The sequence below is a fragment of the Danio rerio genome, chromosome 24 (assembly GCF_052040795.2).
Source record: "Danio rerio strain M-AB ecotype USA chromosome 24, GRCz13ab, whole genome shotgun sequence".
In the NCBI taxonomy this organism is placed as follows: Eukaryota; Metazoa; Chordata; class Actinopteri; order Cypriniformes; family Danionidae; genus Danio; species Danio rerio.
Window position 1 is genome coordinate 30,627,149 of NC_141044.1, and position 26,165 is coordinate 30,653,313.

General features: G+C 40.4%; 1 protein-coding gene and 1 long non-coding RNA gene across 4 annotated transcripts in view; one reads left to right on the forward strand and one right to left on the reverse strand.

The window, feature by feature from the left end:
* The window catches only part of LOC147838063 (uncharacterized), a 55,271-nt gene extending 39,349 nt beyond the window's left edge, over window positions 1-15,922 (reverse strand). Inside the window, exons 1-2 of the long non-coding RNA XR_015525096.1 lie at window positions 15,793-15,922; window positions 12,053-12,504 (exon numbers count right to left, since the gene is read on the reverse strand). This is a non-coding gene — a long non-coding RNA (uncharacterized LOC147838063). The remainder of the gene's footprint in view (window positions 1-12,052; window positions 12,505-15,792) is intronic.
* vipr2 (vasoactive intestinal peptide receptor 2) overlaps window positions 1-26,165 on the forward strand; it is a 75,240-nt gene that overhangs the window by 34,715 nt on the left and 14,360 nt on the right. For 2 of the 3 annotated variants that reach the window (XR_015524613.1, NM_131779.1), the window contains 3 exon segments: window positions 5,703-5,800; window positions 24,310-24,407; window positions 24,770-24,905. Coding sequence is in view for 2 of the 3 variants with exons in the window: in NM_131779.1 (NP_571854.1) it covers window positions 5,703-5,800; window positions 24,310-24,407; window positions 24,770-24,905 (332 nt within the window). In the remaining variant the exon portion in view is untranslated. 3 annotated transcript variants of the gene reach the window in all.

Here is a 26,165-nt window from a genome sequence, read left to right on the forward strand (position 1 = left end):
AAGCACGGGTCCGCCCAGGGGGGGAACTTAACCGTGGCGGAAAAGCATATGGGGATCACCAGCGGGGATCGGTCATAGCAGGCACCTATACCCAAAACGCGGGCTGACCACCGGGCAGACCTACTACGTAATGGGCCAGCAAGTGACTCCTCCGCTGAGTCAGTGCTGGGGGCCTCGGAGGAATCTGCAGGGCTCACCGAATGGGGAACTTTACTGACAGACAGGAGGGTGCACATCTCTCCGTGTTAGGGAAAAAAAAAAAAAAGGCACCGCAAGCGTGTACAACACCTACCGAGTTGTTTCCTCAATCACCAAAGGTACCTAACACCCTTGAGGAAACCGGCTCCACTCGCAGATTATAAAATCTTGCAAATGTGTTGGGTGTTGCCCAGCCCGCAGCTCTACAAATGTCTGCTAAAGAGGCGCCACGCGCACACGCCCAAGAGGATGCAACGCTCCGAGTGGAGTGCGCATGCACTCCTGGGGGGCGCGGCTGGCCTCTGCTCAAATAAGCACAAGAAATGGCCTCCACAATCCAGTGGGATAAACGTTGTTTAGACACGGCACTTCCCTGCTGCCGTCCGCCATAACAGACAAAGAGCTGCTCAGAAGATCTAAAGTTCTGAGTACGGTCCACATAAATGCGCAGAGCGCGAACTGGACAAAGTAATGACAGGGCTGGGTCTGCCTCCTCCGGGGGCAGCGCTTGCAGGGTTACTACCTGATCTCTAAAAGGAGTGGTAGGAACTTTGGGCACATAACCTGGGCGGGGTCTCAGAATAACGTGAGAAAATCCCGGCCCGAATTCCAGGCACGAGTCACTGACCGAAAATGCCTCCAGGTCCCCGACCCTCTTAATGGAGGCCAACGCGACCAGCAGAGCTGTCTTCAGGGACAGAAATCTTAAAGATACTGTATCGAGTGGCTCGAAGGGATCAAATCGCAGGCTCGTAAGAACGAGGGCGAGATCCCAAGAGGGCGTGAGAGGGGGGCGAGTTGGATTAATTCGCCTAGCGCCTCTGAGGAACCGGATGATGAGGTTATGCTTTCCCACGGTGCTGCCAGCCACCGCGTCATGGTGAGCGGAGATGGCAGCAACGTAAACCTTGAGAGTGGAGGGCGACAGCCTGCTGTCCAGCTTCTCTTGAAGGAAAGAGAGCACAACACTGATCTGGCAAGATCGGGGGTCTTCTCTGCGAGAGACACACCACTCAGTGAATAGACTCCACTTCAGGGCGTAGGCGCGCCTCGTGGAGGGGGCTCTAGCCTGAGTGATGGTATCAACCACCGCGGGCGGCAGGTTACCTAAGTCTTCCTCGCGTCTATGGACCACACGTGGAGGTTCCAGAGATCGGGACGAGGGTGCCAGACGGTGCCTTGTCCCTGAGAAAGTAGGTCCTCTCTCAAGGGATCTGCCAAGGGAGGGCCGTCGCGAGGAGGGAGAGCTCTGATATCCAGGTTCGGTTGGTCCAGAGGGGCGCAACTAACAAAACCTGCTCCTCGTCCTCCCTGACCTTGCACATTAACTGCGCGATCAGGCTCACTGGGGGAAACGCATACTTGCGTATGCCCCGAGGCCAGCTGTGGGCCAGTGCATCCGTGCCGAGAGAGCCCTCGGTCAGGGAATAAAACAACTGGCAATGAGCGTTCTCGGGGGAAGCAAACAGATCGATCTGGGCCTCCCCGAATCCCGCCCATATCAGCTGGACAGACTCGGGGTGGAGTCTCCATTCTCCAGAGTGAATCTGCTGCCGTGAGAGCACATCGGCTGCACGGTTGAGCATACCTGGGATGTGAATGGCGCGCAGCGACTTCAGCCGCGGGTGACTCCAGAGGAGCAGACGGCGGGCGAGCTGAGACATGCGGCGAGAGCGCATACCCCCCATGCGGTTGATATACGCCGCCGCCGCCGTACTGTCCGTCCTGACCAGCACGTGTTGCTGCCCCAGCACCGGAGAAAAATGGCGGAGAGCAAGGAACACTGCCAACAGCTCTAGGCGATTGATGTGCCAATGCAGCTGGGCACCTACCCACATGCCCGCAGCTGCATGCCCGCGACACACGGCTCCCCAGCCTGTGCTGGAAGCATCTGTCGAAACAACAACATGACTGGACGCCTGTCCCAGAGGCACACCGGCCTGCAGGAACGAGGGGTCGTTCCAGGGGCTGAGGGTGCGGCGACACAGCGCAGTAACAGAGACTCGGTGTGTGCCCGCATGCCATGCGCGTCTCGGAACTCGATCTTGAAGCCAGTGCTGAAGTGGTCTCATATGGAGCAATCCGAGCGGCGTGACGGCCGCAGCGGAAGCCATATGCCCCAGGAGCCTCTGAAAATATTTCAGTGGGACCACTAACTTGCTGTCGAGCTCCCTCAGACAGTTCAGCAGCAGGCGAGCGCGCTCTCCGGAGAGGCGCGCTACCATGGTGACCGAGTCCAGCTCCATCCCGAGAAAAGAGATCCTCTGCACCGGGGCGAGTTTGCTCTTTTCCCAGTTGACCTGCAACCCCAATAGGCGGAGATGCCGGAGCACCTCGTCTCTGTGCGCAGTCAATTGCTCCCGAGAGTGGGCTAAAATCAGCCAGTCGTCGAGATAATTGAGTACGCGGATGCCCGCAAGCCGCAGAGGCGCTAGGGCACCCTCCGCGAGTTTGGTGAAGACCCGCGGAGACAGAGAGAGCCCGAAGGGGAGGACCTTGTACTGCCATGCTCGACCTTCGAACGCAAACCGCAGAAACTGACGGTGGCGTGGAAGAATGGAGACATGAAAATACGCGTCCTTCAGGTCTATGGCTGCAAACCAATCCTGAGGACGAACGCATCGGAGGATGCGCCTCTGCGTAAGCATTCTGAACGGCAGCTTGTGAAGGCAGCGATTCAAAACGCGCAGATCTAGGATTGGCCGTGACCCACCGCTCTTTTTGGGTACGATGAAGTACGGGCTGTAAAACCCACTCTCCATCTCGGCTGGAGGCACCGGCTCGATTGCACCCTTCGCCAGGAGGGCAGCAATCTCCTCTCGCAAGACAGGGGCGGACAGGGGATTGACCCTGGTGAAATACACGCCCGTAAACCTGGGAGGCCGTTTGGAGAACTGTAGTTCGTAGCCGAGTCTGATCGTGCGTATGAGCCACCGCGAGGGGCTGGCCCGCGCTAACCAAGCAGGCAGAGCCCTCGCTAATGACGTCATCGCAGCAATCGTTGACGTACCCGCGGAGGGGCAGCGAGGAGCGGGTGTGCTGATCCGGGGAGCGCGAGGGTCCCACAGAAGAGCTGGAGGAGAGCGTTTCGCTCTGGCTCCGCACCCTGACTCCTGAGAGGGGGCTTGGGGGCTGGGAGAAGGGAGACCGTCCCCCCAGCGCCCGAGAGCCGCTGGCGGAGCTTGCAAGCCCTGCGAGCTGAGAGGCAGCGCGTCCCAGACTGGCGGGGCTTGAGCTGTCACATCCGGGGAAGGGAGAAAATGCTCTTTGATCGAAACTTTGGTGGCACTGAAAAGTACCGTTGGATTTTGGGCCCCGCCCTCCAGCGGGGAAAGAGCAAGTCTCCTCTTCTCCGGATGGCCTGTCTCAGGGACGCTTCGCGGTCCGTTTACCGGACTTAGCGGCGCCCTGGGCAGGAGGGGCTACCGGCTTTCGGCGTGCTCGACGCGATCGCTTCGCCGGAGGCGGAGGCGGGGGCGGGGCATCGGCCGTTGGCGGGCGCCCTCGGCGAGGAACAGCGGAGGTGGATGGCTCGGCCGGGGATGGAGCGGGCTTACGGCCCCGCCGATAGATGACTCTGCCCATCGCATCCGACTGCTCGCTCACCGCCTTGAACTCCTGGGTGAATTCACCGACGGTGTCGCCGAACAGGCCAGCCTGGGATATGGGCGCGTCAAGAAAGCGAACTTTGTCGACATCGCGCATATCTGCCAGGTTTAGCCAGAGGTGGCGTTCCTGGACCACAAGTGTGGACATCGTCCTCCCCAGTGCGCAGGCGGCGGACTTAGTGGTCCGGAGAGCATAGTCGGTCGCCGTACGCAGCTCGTGTAACAAGCCTGGGTTAGACCCACCCTCGTGCAGCTCAGCCAGCGCCTGCGCTTGGTAGCGCTGGTAGGTGGCCATCGCATGCAAGGCGGAAGCTGCCTGGCCCGCAGCCTTGTAAGCTCTAGCTCCGAGGGAGGCAGAAAACTTACAGGCTTTGGACGGGAGACGGGGCGGACCACGCAAAGCGGGGGCGCCACGCGGACAAAGATTGACCGCAATGGCGCGCTCCACCTGCGGGATCGCCTCATACCCCCTGGCAGCTCCACCATCCAGGGTGGTGAGGGCGGAGGCGGACGCAGCGCGGGCAGAGAAAGGTGCCCTCCAGGACTGCGTAAGCCTACTGTGCACTTCCGGGAAGAAGGGGACGAAAGGCTTCGAAGGCTTCGCCTTCTGATCCTCTACGTAACACCCATCTAGTCGGTCCGGCCGCGGGGCTGGGGGATAAACCATCTCCAACCCGACGGCCGAAGCAGCCCGAGAAAGCACGGCCAACATGTCCGCTTCAGGATCCGTTTTGACGGCGCTCGCTTGCCCAGAGGGGGCGAGCGGGTGCGGATCATCGTCGGACAATGAAAGCCCGCCCTCCGATGCCGCGGAGGACATCTGATCTCCGGTGTCAGCGAGCGTGAGAGCTACCATCTGATTAGACGGATCACTCTCAGTACCCGAAGCTTGGATGGAGCGCTTGGAGGAGCGAGAGGTCCGCGAGCCCGTGGGCGGCGGATTGTCTTTCGCTGAAGCCCTCAGATCTGCCCGAGCGCCCGCTGCAGAACAGGAGGCAACTGGGGTGGCTCGCTCTCTTACGAAAGCTAACCGCGATCTCAACTGCGCAACGGTCATGGCATCGCAGTGACGACATGAACCGCCCCCGAGCACCACATTAACATGCTGGACCCCCAAACATGTAATGCAGTGATCGTGTCCATCATCCGGAGCCAGGAAACCCCCGCAACCAGAAACGCACAGTCGGAGCGCCATCCTGAAAAGGACGTGCTGCACGACTGTGTTGCTCTTTTAGGATTTGCACCAATACGCACCGCTCTTGGAGGACCGGACCCAAAGGGACGCCAGGCAAGGGAGATACCCAGCTCGACCGTCTGCCGCTGCATGGACTCGCTCTGGACCGGGATGAAAATCGTTCTCTCGAATGGCTGTAGATCAGCAGGAGGAACCCTCATAAGCTCGATCAGAAAAGGCTCTGAAGCGAAAAGGATAGCGTCTGCTGGCGCCAGGTGAGCTTATATACTCAGTTGATTGCTTATGCCGCTCACCTGCGCAGGCTTGCGCTGCCAATTCATTCTTAATTGGCCCGTTCAATACTCTTTCAGACGAGTAGCTTCTGAACCGAACCTCCCAATGCGTGGATTTTACAATCAAATCCACTTATAGTGCTGGAGTTCCCCCCGAAGGGGAACCTAATTTTCTTCATGCAAGATATTGTTTTTCTTTTGACTTTTAATGAAACATGTCTTGACAGGCTTTGTTGAGCTTCACTCTATTTCTGAATAATTTAGTAAATTAGCTTATTTCTGTGTTTAGTTATCTCTGAGCTTTCTCTGATGTGCAGCGTTGCAAACCGCTACCTACCTAAACACTCACCAATGCTTTTTGTCAGTCTAAATTGCCATTAATCAGTGTGATAAATTGCCTGTTAACGAAGCGATGTCTGTTTGTTCTAGGGATCATTAGCAGGAACTGCACTACGGAAGGCTGGTCCAACGTGTATCCCAGCATCGACAGCGTGTGTTTTGCACCCACAAATACAAATACAACTATGGTGAGTGACTCAGTTCACGCTGTCAAATGTTCTGGAAACGGCTTTTTAATTGCACACTGTATTTAGGATCATTGCACTAACCATCCTGAAGGAGCTACGCATGAATAGAAAGAGCAAAGGAATATATTTTGTCTGAAAGGCACTGTTGTTTCTTCCACATGTGCTACAACCACACACTAAAAATCAGCGTTTGTGGACGCTGAGGGCACTTCAGGACCGTGAACCTTTTAGTGCCTGCATCTATGCCAGCTGGGATGGCCTCTAGGGTAGAGACTGTGTTTGTGTGCATTTGGAGATGTGAGTGCGTACATGCATGCATGTGTGTGTTCATGCGTGTGGCTGACAGAGACAAACAGTCATAGAAAGCGCTGGAGTTTTAAAAGAAATCGAGCTGCTGGCTCAAGAGTATTTTCATGGGCTTTCAACCAAATTACACTGCGTTATATTTCTTCTCCGAATCCCGAATTTGGAGACAAATGTTTTAGATGCGTTTGAAGTTGAAAAGAGCGCCGGAGAGCCAAAAAAAAAAGTGGGATGATAAAAAGAATCAGAGCAGAATGAGGTGCTTTTTGTTCCTTTTTGGCATAAAAAAGTAAGTGATGTAACATTTTGTGTCTCATTATAGCACTGGATTTTCTCAGTCGGTTAAAAGGTTTGTCATGAAGTGATCACTTGCCCATGAAATTGACAGTTTGGTTCTGTGATTGTGCTTTAGAGAATAGAGTAGAGGGAATCTAGGGAAGTGAACCATGTCAGTGTTGGTGTCAAGTAGGGGTGGCTGATATTTATTGTCTATGATAACATCGCAATAGTTGTTTTGTTCCCACTTTATATTAAGTGTCCTTTACTACTATGTACTTACATCAACATATAAATCGATCGTACTTGATGTGTTCATAATGTATTGCATAAGACTTCTGAAGCTAATGAGGTGGGAAATGGGCAAGGTTAGGGAAATGTTTGGTGGTATGGGTAGATTTAGGGTGGGTTAGGGTGTAAGGGACAAAAAAGTGTAATTATAAATGTAATTAGAGAAATTAATTACAGATGTAAAGTTTAAGTACAATGTTAAAACGTGTTTACACAATAATCACATAGTAACAAATTATAAATTTTAGTGTAAGTACATACTATTTAAGGCCACTTAGTGGGACCGTTGTTTTAAACCTCCACAAGATGATATTATTATGTCACTTACTTTGCTAAAAAGCAAAACAAAAGCATGGCTTAGGACTCCAAAATGTATTGAGTTGGTAATGAAACCTATAAAAATTCAGTAAAAATGACACTTAGTCAGTCCCTCACTCAATCTATCACTTTCTCAATTAGTCACTTAATTACTCACTCACTTACTCAATCAAAAAGGATCATATCATACACTCGGCGCAATAAGGTACAAGACGTGTATGGCATGATTTTTTGCTATTTTCAGATCACAGCAACCATAATTTTTACATTTTGCACCTCGATGTTTAAATAGCAAATCCATTTGCACCACTTTGTGGACTCATTGGTGTGCTGGTCTAAAATAGAAGGTGGTAAGGTGTATTGTTGGCGCGTAGAGGAGTAAAGTGAAGCGTAAAAGTAAAGAGAAAGTAAAGAGGCTGAATGAAAGAGGCTCATTCTTTATACTCTCGCAGATGGTCTGTTTAACTGTTTTCTCGCTAGTAAAGTGTTCAGTTTTTCCACTTACGAAGTCCGCCATGTAAGTAGCAAATGCACCATGCCGCAACGTTACTGACTCTTAAAGGCAATTATAGATAAGACTGATTGGTCTAATGCACTTTATGCTCAAAACATACCCATAACTAGGCCCACACGGAATCTTAATCCGTGTAGAGTCCTAAATCACTCACTCAGTCTCTTACTCGTTCACTTTATAACTCATTCAATCATTCAGTCACTCGCTCGCTCACTCAATCTCTCACTTAGTCAATTTAATTCTTGAAAAAATCTATTTTTGAACAATTTCAATAAATGAATTCAATGAATAAACAGTCAATGAATAAATAGTGCATAAATAAAGACAGTCACTTGATTTCTTTCAGTTTCTGTAAATATAAATCTACCGTTGCAATCTTCTGTTTCGTTTTTGTTGTCAATTGTGATCAATCAGATATTGTTTTCGTAATAGATTCTTCTCTAAATGAATTAATGAGCTGGACTAAAACTGTGTTTATTCTTGCTTAATTTACATTTATGCATAAGCTTTAGTCTGTGAAACACTTTGTTATTGTGTTCTCTTTTTATTGCCATTACAAGGGCATCAGAGGACATGTCATAAACGTAACTCTCCATCATTAATAACAATGAAAAATGCACATTTTCCCCATCTTTTCCCATTTTTATAACCTATTTTCAAAACATAAGTCATGAGATGTTTTTTTAGCTAGTACCCATGACCGGTTTTGCCATAAGATTTGTAGCATAATTAAGCCTTCATGGCATTATTTATAAAACAAATGCTCTTCATAGATCTCTGCTATTTTATAGGAGCTGAGAGCTTTGGGAATGCTGGGAATGACCGGAACGTTGGGAACTTTAAGCTTCCCACTTCATACGTTGGAGGCTCTATGCAGAAACTGTCATTTTGACAAAAAGGACCCGTCTCAAACGTAATCAGATGAAACCTCCCCGGCATACTAACTTAAACAGCCGTCTGAGGCGAAAAAGAAACTAAATAAGGCTTTAAATGCAGAAGTTAAGTATCTTATACCCCCTTTAAGTTATTATGACGAATAAATGTCTTATTAAGTATTAAAATGTCCCAGATTAACATAAGGCAGCTGGCAAGAGTGAAAGTTCAGCCATTCCAAATGTAAAATTGTACAAGTTAATAAATTATGATGCAGAAATGTCTAGTCTGGGTTATACACCAAAATGACATTAAACTGCACCGTGGGAAATGCTGTCTTTCAGAGGAAATGAAGACTTGAAGATGACAGCACTCAAATCAGCTTCAGCTAGAGTAAGATGAAATGCAATCAGTGTTTTTAAAAGGGTTTTATGTAAAAGTGTCTACACATGGTTGTGTTTTCTCTGTTGCTTTACTGTGGTTTGGAGTATTTGTGGACGCGTGTGGTCTCCAGCAGCGAGGGCAAACGGCTCTTATGGCTGGATAAACAGCCGTGTGAAGCGCAGTGAGTTGTCAGCGCGACTCGAGGTGAAAGCGTGGATCAGAGGAGACGTGCTGACACATGGGCCTGCTCTGATCGCCTCTATGATGAAAAGAGATGCGCACCGTGACTGAAGCAGCCTGGAAATGCTGCAAATCAGCCTGTCTGAGGCTATAGACACAAAAACAGGATGATCCAGCATATCAATTGGATTTGAACGGGATATCATTAGAACCTTTTGACATCTCAGTGAGCAGAGCAACAGATTTGCTGCACGCATACAGTAGAATGTGCAGTTTTGGGGAAACTCTGATAAGTAAAAATATATGAATCAGAGAAAATATAAATACGTTAATGTGACATTTCCCCCCAAATGCAGCTTTTTTTTTTTTTTTGAATTTCAACCTCATATCAAGGTATTTTTAAATGTTATCATTATTTTTTTATGGCGGCACAGTGGCCCACTAGTTAGGACTGTCGCCTCACAGCAAGAAGGTTGCTGGTTCGAGTCTCAGGGTCAGTTGGTATTTCTGTATGGAGTTTGCATGTTCTATCCGTGTTCACGTGGGTTTCCTCCAGGTGCTCCGGTTTCATCCACAGTCCAAAGACGTGCTGAAGGTGAATTGGATGAACTAAATTGGCCATAGTGTATGAGTGTGTTTGTGTGAATGTGAAAGTGTATGGGTGTTTCCCAGTACTGGGTTGCGGCTGAAAGGGCATCCGCTGCTTAAAACATATGCTGGAATAGTTGGCAGTTCATTCAGCGGTGGTGACCTCTGAAATAGAGACTAAGGTGAAGGAAAATTAATGAATTAATTTTTTATTATCATTTTTAAATATCGGTAACAATTTAGGTAACAATTTTCACAATTAACTGGTGACTTATTACCTTATTATTAAGATATTGGCTCTTTATTATTACTTATAAAGTAAATATTCTGCATGATCCTGTACAACATTCCTAATCCTGCCTAATACCTAAACATAGTTCCTTAATAAGTATTATAGAGCAAATGTGAAGTTTATTTAGGCAAAAATCATAGTTAAGAATTTAACAAAATTTAGAATTGCACCTGAAAACACAGTGTGAACAAAATATTTTTTTTTATATATTTGATAAAAGAAATATTTTTCCTGTAGTGGCAAAACTGTATTTTCTTGTATTCAGTGTCATGTGATTTAATTTAATTTTTGGTTTTTGGATATATTTTGGATAATTTTATATTTGGATATAAAATTCTAAATAGCATATTTTAATGAATATACACTCACCAGCCACTTTATTAGGTACATCTGTCCAACTGCTACTTAACACAAACTTCTAATCAGACAATCACATGGCAGCAAATCAATGCATTTAGGGATGGTCAAGTAGATCTGCTGCTGTTTAAACCAAGCATCAGAATGGGGAAAATGTGATTTAAGTGACTTTGAATGCGGCATGATTATTGGTGCTAATCTACTGGGGTTTTCATGCACAACCATTCCTAGGGTTTACAAAGAAAGGCAGGGTTACAATTTGCCATCAACAACATGAAGACATGGATTTATTCTGCCTTGTATCAAAGGTTCAGGCTGGTGGTGGTGGTGTAATGGTGTGGGGGATATTTGCTTTGCACACTTTGGGCCCATTAGTACCAATTGAGCATCATGTCAACGCCACATCCTACATGAGTATTGTTGCTGACCATGTCCATCCCTTTATGAACACAGTGTACCCATCTTCTGATGGCTACTTCCAGCAGGATAATGCGTCAGGTCATAAAACGCAAATAATCTCAGACTGTTTTCTTGCACATGACAATGAGTTCACTGTACTCAAATGTTCTCCACAGTTACCAAATCTCAATCCAGTAGAGAACCTTTGGGATGTGGTGGAATGGGAGATTCACATCATGGATGTGCAGCCGACAAATCTGCAGCAACTATGTGATGCTATCATGTCAATATGGTCCAAAATCTCTGAGGAATATTTTCAGAACCTTGTTGAATCGCTTCCAAAAAGGACTGAGGCATTTCTGAAGGCAAAAGGAGACAAGTGGTGCTCGCTGCAGAGCCATTTGGGCGAGCTGAGCTCCAGCGAGGGGGAGCTTGAGCATGAGCTCCACCTTTTTTGCACTTCTTCCACGAGTGATGTCACTGGGGGTAGGGTTAGGGGTGGGGTTGGTGTACGCATTAAAACAGCTTACAGGAGGAGGACCGAGAGCTCATGCTCCCCCTCGCTGGAGCTCAGCTCTGCTCAAATGGCTCTGCAGCGAGCACCCTCTCAAAGGAGATCCAACCCGGTACTAGAAAGGCTTACCTAATAAAGTGGCCGGTGAGTGTATATTATAGAAATGTAATGAAAAAATACCCCAATTTATAAATAATTTTGTATTATAAATAATATTTTTTAACAATAATAGCAAGCTTAAAATATGGAAAAAAATAACTTCAAAGTATGAGAATTAATTAACAAGACCATTTTAGACTTATGCCATGGTCATGGTCGAGTTTGAGTATGCAAAATTCTGCCAAAAGGGGTGGTATTAAACAAGATGATTAGATGTTTAAAAATGCAAGCGATTGGTCCATTTCCGTTCAGAGAGGTCATGTTTTGATCTTTGATTGGTCTCACAGTCATGTGATGCAATTTCGTAGGTCAGAGTTCACCAAGCTTGAACTTTGCAATGCAGCGGACTGCAAAACTTGTTGCACACACTTGCGTTTCCAGTCTGTCGCATTTTCATGCATATGAATGGGCCAAAAAGTGCTGTGTGACCACAGCTTAACATGCACGCACGCACACACGCACGCACACACACACACGCACACACACACACAAACACACACACACACACACACACACACACACACACACACACACACACACACACACACACACACACACACACACTCACACACTCACACACACACACACACACACACACACACATAAACGCACAATCACCTATTTCCTTAACCAGATGAAGAAATTGTGTGTTTTTGCAACTGCACCTTTTAGTTAACACTACGATAATGATCTCTGCTATCATTGGTTAATGTCTTGCAAGTGACATACAGTTTATCATTTATCAGTCAGTCACATTTCAACTTTCATTTTAAAGGATCAACAAAAAAATCAGTTTTATTGTACTTGCAAGTTGTTCTTCAATGTTTAAAGAGTTGCTGCGTATCCATACAAATGTTTTTCATCAAAAGTCTCTGTGATGGACTTTTGACAACACTCAGGGTCCATCCAGCACGTGCTCCTCAGTAAGACGGCTGGCAGTCGAGTGCTTTGGGACGGTGCCCAGTTGACGCGGCGCTGCTCATTTGAGCAATGAGGGGACAGTTCGCTGTTTTTCATTCTGATCCTGCGTCTGGGGAAATGAAACATTAAAGCAATTTCCTGAAGGGTAGAGAGACAGTAGCAGAGGGCACGTTCCCATCCTCGCCCAGTTCTCTTGTTGAAATTAGCAGAGATGACTAAAGTCGTCCTCCTGAGGCACTGGTAGAAACACTGATTGACCTTGAGCCAAACCTGTCTGAAACCTGATTTCTTGAGCCCCGTCCTGCTTCGCTTCAAAGAAGTCCTGCCCCGGGACACTTCAGAGAAATTAAAACAAGCCCAGTGACGAATTAAATCGCACATTGATCTTCTAACCTTGGGGTATTGATTCTGTTTGAAAGGACACCTGGTATTAGTTTTCGGGTTCACTGGAAGCAATTCTGCTTGATGGATATACACAAACAGCTGAAGTCAGAATTATTAGCCCTCCTGAATTATTAGCCTCCCTCTATATTTTCTCTGTTTAATGGAAAGATTTTTTTCAACACATTTCCAAACATAATGGTTTTAATGCAACTCATTTCTAATAACTGATTTATTTGTTCTTTGCTATGATGACAGTAATTTACTACATAATTTTCAAGATTCTATTCAGCATAAAGGGTTTTTTCAAGGCTTAACTAGGTTAATTAGGCAAGTTAAGGTAATTAGGCAAAGCCTTGTATAATTGTATGTAGGGGGCTAATAGTATTGACCTTAAACTGGTTTTTAAAAATTTAAAACTGCTTTTATTCTAGCCAAAATAAAACAAACAAATAAGACTTTCTCCAGAAGAAGAAATATTACAGGAAAAAAGTGAAAAATTCCTGGCTTTGGTGAACATACTTTGGGAAACATTTGAAAAGGAAAAATGTACAGAAAGGCTAATAATTTTGTGTTAAACTGTATTTTAAATGGACAGGTTTTTCTTTCACACTTGATTTAGTTCATGAATGTAAATGTTGTGTTTATTAGCCACCCCTGAATGAACATTCAGCGATCATTTACTCACTCTCATGTAATTTTTTATCCACTTTGGAAATAAGGAACACAAATGAAGACATTTTTTATGAAATCTGAAAGATTTCTGTCCCTTCAATGAAAGTCTACTCACACAAAACTTTGATGCTTTGAAATGATCATAAAGAGATTAAAAATAAATCTATATGAACCAAGCGGTTTAAGTGGGTCATAAACTGAGAAAAATATATCCCTTGACCTTTTGACATATAAGAGGGGTCACTGTGAGTTCTGAAACTGGCAGGTTATATTGTAGTCAAGCTACACTGTAAAACATTTTTTTACAGTGTGCCAAAAACAACAGGATGTGGAATGAGCTACTTGGTTGCAACACATTGTCATTGTGAAAATGTACCCCCAATACATTTCTGGAGAGCACAAATAATTTTGTCAGAGCTACCTATAGCTGCATTTTGTCTTTAAAATGAACGCAATGGAGTGGTATGACGCCGCTGATGGCGCTACCAGCTGACCACTTACCTCCGTGAGGATGGCTTTTCAGCTGTTATCAGTTTGACTCACTGCGTACGTTGGCAGACTTAAGGCGTTGAACGGTACGACGAGGTTCGAGTCTGGCAAAGAACGGTTTCAGAAAGCAGGTAAAACACAATCACTGTCGGTTGGGTTTAGTAAAGATGGTGGGCAGGTCAAACTGTGCTTTTGAAAACACTATCGATTGGGTTTAGGAAAGTGGGTGCATGGAGTGATCAGTCAATCAGTGAGTTAGTCAGTCGACAGCAGTCTCTGGTGAGTTTACACAAGAATAGCATGTGCAAATGGCACTCGCGATAGAGATCTGAAAAAGGGTACACAGCAGCCTCTGGTGGATTCGCGAAAACAAAAACTGCAAAAAAAACTTAGCTCCTGAGATATATTTGGCACTCCCTACAAATGTATACAGGGGTACATATCCATAATGAGCCTGGGTTGACTTTATTATGTAACAGTGGGGCTAAACTCTGTATCCACTTAAGAAAAATCTTCAACAACTGCCTGTTTAACTCCACCCATTAATGTTTAGCTCCATCCATCAGTTGATTTAACAGTAGGTTAATAATAAAGGAGGCAAATGCAATAAACACAATAAAGCTAATCCTAAAGACAACAAGACAACACAGTCTTTGCATTGCTTTCCCTATGATTCCAAAAATTGTTTTAGACAATGTCAGTAAGAACTTGGTCCTATATTTACTTCATTGGTAACCCTTTATAAACTACTCATTTGCTGCTTATTAATAGTTAGTAGGTAGTAGTTGGGTGTGGTATTGCGTAGGATTAGGGATGTAGAATAAGAGCATACTTCATATCTACTGAAAACAGTTAATATCTCAGTTATAGGCAAGTAATAAGCCAGTAGTTATTAGTGTGACTTCATTACTATTACTTCATTTAACCATAGACTTAACATGGAAACAGTTGACTGGATGTCTGGATTTTCAGAAAGATTGGAAGTTAGACAATGCTGTGCCAACTACAGGGGGAAAACAAACAAACAAACTAACAAACAAAAAAAATGTCCATTGGATTTACTAAATGTTTTTAAGGTAAGTAGTTGAAAACGGTGTATATGGGCAGAATTTAAACAAGCAAATTAAGTTGAACATTACTCAGTTTCATTTGTTTGTTTAAATTCAGCCCATATCAATTGTTTGCAACCACTTACCTTTTACTTTTTAAATGTACTGTAAGTCCAATCAATGTTTTTGTGTGTGTGTGTGTATTTAGGAGCTAACAGCCTTGTACACTCAGTCATGCTAATTTGACGTATGAGAACCAATGAGATTCATTCTTGCGCTACATGTCACATATGAGCTTCTGCATGAGCCAATCAGGTCTGTTATCATATGTTAATTAGGTACAGTATGGTCACTGATCAATGTTTATATGTGTGGATAAAAACTCAGTTAAATCTGTTTATCACAAATAGCAAGCATGTATCTTTACAAGATCTGAATTGAAACCATTTGGTCTATATATATATATATATATATATATATATATATATATATATATATATATATATATATATATATATATATATATATATATATATATACACACACACATTTTTTTGTTTTGTTTTGGCTGAATAGACTTTCGGTTAAGGGACTCTTAAATCTCTCCAATTTCATTATTAAAAATAGCTTAATTTATCTTAGGAAGAAGAATGAATTTCTTATGGTTTTGGAGTGACATGAATGAGTTGCAAATGATTGCAGAATTAAATATTTTTAAATACATTTTTAATCCATTTAAAAATGTATGTATGTTAATTAAATAGATGTAGATGAAGGCTGATAATAGTTTCTGGCTTTGTTTGTGTGTACAATTTCTGATTTAAAAAAATCGATTTGGCCATATGGTTTTCTCAAACATGATCTACTTTTGGTTGGAAAATAAAGCAAAGCTGAACCTGCGTTTCAGTGACAGAGAAATGTTTGATAATGTACTTTTCAAGATAATGTATCTAGTGTTTTAAAACTCGAATACACACATCTCTTTAAAGTCTAAATAGACTACTTAGACATTGTCTAAATAATACTCACCATTTCCTGTGCATTGCAAGGCATGTTAAGTTCCAAGTGCCATATTAATGTCAATTTTAATCTGAAGTTCTCCAGAAGTTTTCCATGGGCATTCCCTGAAACACATCCAACAGTAAATAAACCACTGTCTGAGGAAGGAAACAATCGCTCCGCTCATCCAAAGCCAGCACAGAGGCTGGTTTCTGTCTGCTTTTAACTGTTAAGGCTCGGGTTTACCTGCATGCACATCTCTTTATTACAGTCTTAATTTGTATGAAATATATATATTTATAACAGGTTAATAAAATGTTTAGAAAAAATAGTTAAATATCATTTTTTATTAATTATTTATCTATTCATTCCTTAATTAATTAATCATTTATATAATTTATATATATATATATATATATATATATATATATATATATATATATATATATATATATATATATATATATATATATATATATATATATATATATATATGGTTTTTAAATAATAAATAAAATTGGAAATTTGTTAACATGCCTTTATCCATAATTCCTTTCTAATTGCCTTTTGTATATTAATATTTTGTTTACTCCTTGACAAAAAATGGCAGTAAAACACTTGTAATAATATTTATAGCATCAAAATTATTTTTATAAATCATACTTTCCTCAATTAATTCAAATAACAAATGTATTTGCCCTTGATTTTTTTTGTTTCTAAAGTAAAAATAAATAAATAAATAAATAATATATATATATATATAAAGTAATATATATAAGTTAGTTTGCTTTTTAGCAATAAAAAATTAAAATAAAATCTGACAATGTGACATCTGAAGAAAAACAAAAATTGGGTTTATTAATTCAATTTTTATCTAATTTTACAAGTTAGATGCAGACTAATTAAATCAGCCTTAACAAAATAATGTTGCCAGCTGGATCACTTATTTTATCCAGTCTTTACTGTTATTTAAGCGATTCATTTTGTACAATTATGTTAATAAATTATTTTTAAAATCTAATACATATTTTCACATCTTCTGGCCTCTGCCAATAGCTTAATTTTTAGTAAAAGGTTTTGTAATATGTAAGCAACGGTTGGAAACAGATGTAAACAGGCAAATCCATAATTGTGCTCAATAAACAAGCAGATGGTCAAAGTCAGGCAGCAGACAAAAGTAAACAATAAAACAAAGCGAGGGTCAAACACAGCAAGAAAAGACAAAGGAAACGTGTCGTAATGTTAACAGTAAAGTTTAACAAGACTCAACCACTGGTGTGTGTCTGTGCTGCTTTTAAATTCCAAGTAATGGTCCATAACGATCCTCTGGCTGTCTGTGTATGTAATCAATGAAACCTGGAACAGGTGCGTGTGAGTGGTGCATGACTGGATATGGAGTTCTTTTGGTGGCAGATTTGTAGTTCTCCAGCAATCTACAAGCATTAGATCGCTGGTGATTGTGACAATAACCAGGCGGATATCAGTCATAATGTTTTAGCTTTTAAATCTGATAAAAGAAGTGTACATATTTTACAGTGTGTCTTCACCCTTATAGCTTTCCTCTTCCATGTGCAATCAATGCAAAAAAGGCAGACAGCGAGAAGTAAATCTCAAACAAATTCAAGCTAACAATGAGTGATAAAACATACCCGATAACACAAAGCACATATTTTACAGTGTGGGTTTGCCCTTATAGCTTCTCTGTTAAAGGAAAAGTGCAATGCATTCAACACTCACATGCATCCATGAAACAAAAATAAATCAAATCCTCAATTGAAATGAAAACATAAAAATAATGAAATATATGTGAAAAATAAAGTTATAAATATATCTTTTTTTAATTGAGTTTTAAAATAATTTTAGGTGTTCAGATGGTATAATATATGTACAAGCTTAGCAGACACCACCTCTCCCATGTGCAATTAGTGCAAAAAGGGAAGATGGAGGAGCAAAACAGGAAATTACAACTTAAGCTTCTTTAGAAACTCTCTATATATATGACATTAATATATAACAGGTGAAATACTACTTTTCATACTTGTTACATTTACACAATAATTTTTTCCCATTCAGTATTACACAGTCATTGATATATCGTGTCATTGAGCTCTGAAGTCAAATCTTGAAGCAAAAACATTCTTAACATACAGATAAACAAAAGTTGTAAAATATCCGTCTGATGTCAAGCTCATGGGTCTTTGAGTTGTCAGATTGGAGTCTGGCAGCAGGAATGATGTGCTGCCGCTGGTTTTAGTGGGTGCTGCTGTGGCTCCTGTGTGCCAGGTAGTATAAGTCAGACTGAAGGAATGCTGTTTATATGGGGGATGAGTCTGCCTGAGCTTCATCACACTCAACACCACCAAACACGCCTGCTCAACAAGCCATCTCCATGGTTATTAGCCGCCCTGTGATCCTTCATCTGTAAGAGAATTCACATTTACATTGTGTGCATTTCTTTCACCAGCTGTACACCAGTTGCTGTATGTGCTGTTCCTGTTATTTTAAAGCGACAGTGCCATTTTTTCTAAACCCTACACTGTGAAAAATGCAGAAAAAACCCTGTATGTTGTCCTAACACAAATCGATTAAGTTAGCTTTATTGTTTTTGCAAATTTAAGTGGATTTAACATAAAACAGTTAAGTTGTTCCAATTAAAAAGCTATATTTGGAATAGTAGTTTGAACAAGCAGCAAAGTATTTTTTTTGAGTGTATGTTGAAGGAAATTATTATTTGCACTGTATTCTTGAATGTTTAGTGTGAAATAGTACCATACAAAGTATCATGTACTGTCATCATGGAAAAGACAGAATAATTTAGTTATTACAAATGAGTCTTTTCAACTCTCATGTTTAAAAATATGTTGAAAAATATCTCTATATTAAACAGCACTAGCAAAATATAAAAAAATAATTACAATTTCACAGGAAAAAAATAAATAAATAATGGGCGTTAAATTATCCAGAAATTTTTCGCAATTAAAAAAAAAGTAAAATAACGGACATTAAGTTACAGAAATTTTCCATAATAAAAAAACAAGAAATAACAGACGGGTAGAAATTTTCCATTAAAAAAATAAAGGAATAAATAAAAAAAAATAAATTAATTAAATGACGGACGTCAAATTACAGAAATTTTTCATTATAAAAAAACATAAAATAACGGATGGTATATTACAGAAATTTTCAGTAATTGAAAAAAGTAGTTACATAGTTACAAAATTAAATAAATAAATAACAGACAATAAATTACAGACATTTTCTGTAACATGTTTTTTTTCTGTAATTTTACAGGAGATGTTCTGTATTTTCTTGAGCTTATAATATTTAATATATAACTGTACAGAAATATTGTAGAAAGTTATGTAAACTCCATAAGTGTTTAATAATTTATTCACCAAAAACTACAACAAAATTCAAATAGAAAAATCTGTCCAAAAGACAAAATGGTAACACGTTATAATAACTACACACTATAAATTATATATTAAGTATTAGCAAATATTTAATTATTTATTTGTTAAGCATCAACTCTACATTAATAGATGTTGTTAAGCAGTTTATAAATACAGCAACAAATGCTGTGTTATTTACTTACAAGGCCATTTATAATGTGCTTAATGATTATGTTTTCATACTTTGTTAATGATTTATTTTTGATTACTAAATTGCATTATTTACAAACCAGTTATTTAAGAATAGTTGGTGGTTTTTTTTTAAGATCATTCAGAATGCGTAGGTAAATTATTTATAAACTATTCAAATTAGATTAATATAGGTGATACTGAAAAAACACACATTTTTCATAAATTCACATTTTAGTGGATGTTTTCTATAACTCATGTTAAAATGTATGAATGTCATTTCCCTCGTGTTATTTTTCCAGCTATATTGTTTTTTTTCTGAGCAAAAATAATGACATTCATACATTTTTAACATGATTTATAGAAGACACTTACTAAAATGTGGTTCAGTGTAACAAAAGTTTATATACAAATTATCTTGTCATTCAGAACAAGAATAATTTGACTCTTTTCAGAGTCATGACTCATTTTAAGGATCACAGTGTAGCCTGAAAATACTAATTCATTGTCATTTTTAATCCTTATACTTTGCCATTATCCTTCAAACCACTAGGTCTTACCCTATTTTTATCAACAAAAAGCGTTAATAGCAGTCCAAATAAGGGTGTTGTTTAATATTTGCATAAATGTCACTCTGAATGATGATGAAGCTCTTTTACTTTTTTATTTACAAAAGTTATTTGAAACATTCAAGTAGACGCTTGTATTTAATATGCTTTATGTGCATGTAATATGAATTTAATTTTGATGCAGGCGCTAAAATAGGACATCTCAACTTTGATGCATGTTAAAATGGGAAAGATGCAGATTATGCATCTGCAATAATTAATGTAGCTCAATTTAATTTGAATATTTTCTTTCATATTTATTGTTCTCATATGAGGCTCAATGAGGCTCAATCATACAATATACTCGTTGCAGCAAGAGGTAACCATGCATTTCTCTAATATGGAAAAGGCAGCTTTGACATTTTGTTCTATTAGAAAAAAAGGTCTGATTTTTATGCATTATGAGCGTGGGCTGATGATGACAGAATTCAAATGTTCTGGGCAATGTACAACATGATTTGACTAGCCAAATGAAGACATGTTATTTCTGCCATAGTTTTCTACACAAACACTTTTGCACAACCCAGAGTGCAATACTACTCTTTCTGCTAGAATCAAGGTGCATCATTTTCAAACAATGTTTCAAAAAAAAATTTAAAATCCTCTGGAATAAAAAAAATTCCAGTGTCAACAACCAAAAAAAAAACATTTTATAAAAGGCACAATATGTAAGATTATTTTCATTGACATATCCAAAAACTACTAGAACAAAATATTTTGCTGACTTTTGTACTTCCAGTTAAAGTCAGAGTTATTAGCCCACCTTTGAATGTTTTTTTCTTTTTTTAAATATTTTCCAAATGATGTTTAACAGAGCAAAAAATGTCTCAGTATGTCTGATAATATTTTTTCTTCTGGAGAAAGTCTTATTTGTTTTATTTTGGCTAGAATAAAAGCCATTTAAATTTTTTTTATTAACTATTTTAAAATCAAAATTATTAGCCCCTTTAAGCTTTATTTTTTTTGACCGTCTACAGAACAAACCATTGTTCTACAATAACTTGCCTAATTACCCTATCCTGCCTAGTTAACCTTATTAACTTAGTTAAGCCTTTAAATGTCAATTTAAGCTGTATAGAAGTGTCTTGAAAAATATCTAGTAATTTATTATTTACTGTCATCATGGCAAAAATAAATAGGTTATTAGAGATGAGTTATTAAAACTATTATGTTTTGAAATGTGTTGAAAATATCTTCTCTCCGTTAAACAGAAATTGGGGGGAAAAATAAACAGGGGGGTTAATAATTCAGGGGGGCTAATAATTTTGACTTCAACTGTACATTCTCCAAAATGTCAGAGAGAATGTTTAATTCAGAAAAATAAGCCATTTTAAATGGTTACTTGGACCATGTCTTGTATCGTACTCTTAATTAACTCTTGTTTTTTGATAGAAACTGTGTAAAGAACAAATATGCTTTAATATGTTTTGTGTTTATTATGAGCACAGATAAGCATTAGAACAAAACGTTAATATGTATTTAACATGATAAAACAGCTCTGTTTCTTCCTTACATGATCTCAAGCAGAAGAATTGGGAACGGTGGACTGTGGCATAATAAAAGCTGCATTGTTTTTGTGCCATGTCGCGCTTGTCTCTCAGCAATTGCTCCAGTGCTCGTTTCTTTTGCCTGCTTTCAGCATTACTCTGCTTCATACTATCATGATAAGTCGTCTTGAATACAGGTACTTAGCTCGTCCATAAGCATGATTTCCTGTAAGATGTAATGAAGATTAATAACACACAATACACTTAATAACACACAATGTAACAGGTAATTTATTTAATTAATTAATTCATTTTTCTTCAGCTTACTCCCTTTATTTATCAGGGGTCACCACAGCGTAATGAACCGCCAACATATCTAGCACATGTTTTACACAGCGGATCCAGCTGCAACCCAGTACTGTGAAACACCCATACACTCTCGTTGACACACATACACTACAGCCAATTTAGTTTATTCAGTTCACCTATAGCGCATGTGTTTGGACAGTGGGGGAAACCGGAACACCTGGAGGAAAACCCACGCAAACACAGGGAGAACATGCAAACTCTGTAAATGACAACTGACCCAGAACTCGAACCAGTGACCTTCTTGCTGTAAAGCGACGGTGCTAACCACTGAGCTGCCGTGTCTTAATTATTGTTTTTTGCAACTGATCCGGTACGTCATCAGGCTGCAGTGGGGGGCACACTCCATTTTTTACCATTACCATTCTCCTGTCATCCTGTTTAAGTATTTTAAGTATGTGTTGGGGATATCCCTTATTTTCACATCCAAATGTTGACAGGTATGCAGTTGTTTAGCCATGTCTACAATTCTGGACTTAGAAAGCTTTGTAATTGTGCTGCACCTTTCCAGGCTCATGTAAAAACACAACTGCAACTGCAATGTATTGTAAAGTGTATTTATATAGCACATTTTATTGTGTCTCGTCATACACCCAAAGCGCTTCACAATCATGAGGGGAGATCTCGCCACATCCATTTCAATGATGCAAAGGCAGCCACAGGACAACGATGCCAGTGTGCTTACCACACACCAAATATTGGTGTAGTGGAGAGACAGTGATACAGCCAATTCAGTGGATGAGGATGATTGGGAGGCCATGAAGGGTAAGGGCCAATGGAGGGAATTTGGCCAGGACACTTTTACAAGAAGTGCCATGGAATTTTTTAATGACCACAGTGGATAAGGGGCTCGTTTTAACGCAGGGGTCACCAATCCTGGTCCTGGAGGGCCGGTGTCCCTACAGGGTTTTGCTCCAACTTGCCTCAACACACCTGCCTGGATGTTTATACCAAGTAAGAGCTTGATTAGCTTGTTCAGGTGTGTTTGATTAGGGTTGGAGCTAAAATCTGCAGGACACCGGCCCTCCAGGAACAAGTTTGGTGACCACTGGTTTAACGTATCACCAGAAAGACCTTGCTTGCTGACAGTATAGTTTCCCCTTCACTTTACTGGGACTCACACGGACTGCACAGTTGAGTTCCCCTGCTGACCTTACTAATACCACTTTCAATCTAACACCAATCTAGTTTTTCCATGTGGTCTCCCATTCAGGTACTGACCAGGCTCAGCCCTGCTTAGCTTCAGTCTTGGGCTGCAGGGTGACATGGCTGTGTACCCGACAGTTCTTAGAACTGTTTGGCATAATAGTGGAAAAGTAGCTATTTCATTTTTCTATGAGACTGCATTGTAATAAAAACACTTTCTGTATTTTTTTATTCACAGGTATTTTTCCTTTATTTACAGTTGTGAATAGTATGGGACCTTGAGCTCTGCTTTGTCGACTTTTAATGTTGAAAATTCAACTCTTACTGTTCAGCAAAGTGGCTTTTATTGAAATTTCAGAAGTTTGAAATATAATAAAAAAAAGAAATAACAAAGTAGAGAAATAAGTCTGTGAAATAACAGAAACTGTACTGGCAGTTTATAACACGGTTTTTGTACCATGATATACAACACCAACCCAGACAATATACTGTATCACTTTAAACTATTAAAAATGTTCATAATAGTCACTTTTTTAAACTTTTCAAGGTGGACAGTTGTTGGAAGAAAAATCAAGGTCCCATAATGCAATTCAAAAGCATAAATGAACACATTAATAAAAACATCCATCACAAAATACATAAACTGCTAATTTATGGATATTTTTCAACTTAGGCTCACTCTGACAACGTTGCCATATAAACATTTCTGGAGATCATAATTTATGTAGCCATAAGTACGTGTGGCTTCATTTTTTTTGTGAAGAACGGTGGATAATTTCAATCTGGGCTTTTGAAAACAGTTTTGGTTTGGTTTAGAGAAGGGCAAGGGTGGGTCAGTCGATCATTCAGTCAGTCAAACAGTCAGTCGACAGTGGCCTCTGGTGACTTTACGAGAGAAGAGCAGGTGCGAATGGCACTCGCAAAAAATTTGAGATCTAAAAAGCATATACAGTGGCCTCTGGTGGATTTACGTGAGAACAGCAGGAACTAATAGCACTGGCGAGATAAATTTGAGATCTCTAAAGCATACACAGCAACCTCTAGTAGATTCGCAAAAATCAAAAACCGCAAAAAACGTAGCTCCTGGGACGTATTTGGCACTCTCCAGAAATTTACACAGCGGTACATAATCCATGAAAACAAAAAACTGCTTAGAAACGTAGCTCCTGGGACATATTAGGAGGTCTTCAGAAATGTATAAAGCGATACGTTTTCAGAATGAGGTTGATATTTTTACAATATGGGTTATAGAAATCTTTTGGAAGGAATTTTATGTTGTCCAGCTAAAAGTAAATCTCGCAAATACAAAGTGTTTAATTTCTGTCTTTTATGTGTGTGTGTGTGTGTGTGTGTGTCCAGTATGTTTTCTACACAGTGATGAAGACTCTTTACACACTGGGACACAGCCTTTCTCTCATCGCCCTCATCACCGGCAGCACCATCCTCTGTCTCTTCAGGTTGGAAACAAAGCCTTAAATAATTCCAGTAGTTGTGTCTGCTTTGTATTACTCTACAGTTTGTGTGGATGGATGAGCCTGCCTTATATTAATTGTAATCATTGAGGAGTTGAATTTGGCAGGCTTCTGAACGCCTATATTTTAAACGTTTTGACACAGAGGATAAACATTTTGCTTGGCGCAGAGCTTAAACCCGATAGTGTTTATCTAGCTGGAATGAAATTATTAATTTAAGGAGTTGTCTTGAGATGAGATAAATGAAACAGGGCTCAAGATGTCCTTTGCATTCTTCTCACAAACTAAGCATGAGCACAATTAAAATAGAAAGAGGCCGTGTTTATTTGTTGTTCTTGCTTTATCAGAAAACTGCACTGCACCAGGAACTACATCCATCTGAACCTGTTCTTCTCGTTCATACTGAGGGCCATCGCGGTGCTGGTCAAAGATGCCATTTTGTTTTCTCATGAAAACGGGGAATGTACAGTGCAGCCATCCTTGGTGAGTGAATACATCTGATCGATATTGGTGCAAGTACACCCACCGGCCATTTTATTAGGTACACCTGTCCAACTGCTAGTTAATGCAAATTTCTAATCAGCCAATCACATGGCAGCAAATCAATGCAGTTAGGCATGTAGACATGGTCGAGATGATCTGCTGCAGTTCAAACCAAGCATCAAGAAAGGTGATTTAAGTGACTTTGAACATGGCATGATTGTTGGTGCCAGACAGACTGGTCTGAGTATTTCAGAAACTGCTGATATACTGGGATTTTCACGCACAACCATCTATAGGATTTACAGTAAATGGTCTAAAGAAGAGAAAATATCCAGTGAGCGGCAGTTCTGTGGGTACAAATGCCTTGTAGATGCCAGAGATCAGAGGAGAATGGCCAGACTGGTTCAATCTGATATAAAGGCAACAGAAACTCAAATAACCACTCATTACAACTGAGGTATGCAGAAGAGCATCTCTGAACAACAGGACAGGACAGAGTTTGGACACCACTTGCTTAGGGAATACTCAGAAATGTGTGTGTGTGTGAAACTAAGGGGTTAAATAGTCTAGGTAATCAATGATGATGAGTTTTAGCTGTGAGTGTGTGTGTGTGTGTCTCCAAATAAATGTCAGCAGGAGTGATTGGCGCAATGATTTCTGGGATTTGCAGTTCAGCAGGAATACAGGAAGTAATCTCCAGCAGAGAAAACACTGCTGGTGATCACAACAATATTAGATAAAAATTAAATGTATGGTTTAATATAAAAAAATCATAATACTAAAGTATTTGGCATAAATAAATAAAAATAAACAGTAAAATTAATTAATTGATTGTTTATTTACTTATTTATTTTTATGAATAAAATGCTCAGTATAACAAATAGTAAATATAATAAAAAAGTACAGTTAACGCTATTATAATTATATTTTACTTATAGCTATGTATATTCTATATAATATAGTCGTATAAGTAATAATATAGTCATAAAAACTAAATAATAAAAACTAAATAAATTGCGTAATTAATTTTTTATGATGGATGATTTTTGAATTCTCTTTAAGAAGTCAGTAAAAACACTTAATTTAAATGTAAATAATATTTCACAACATTACTGATTTTATTCATTCATTCATTAATTTTATTTTTGGCATAGTCACTTTATTAAGCAGGGGTCGCCACAGCGGAAAAAAAAAAAAAATGTTAAATTATTACAGGTTTTACAGAAACAGAAATATGTGAAGCACTGATGCTTTTCAGGA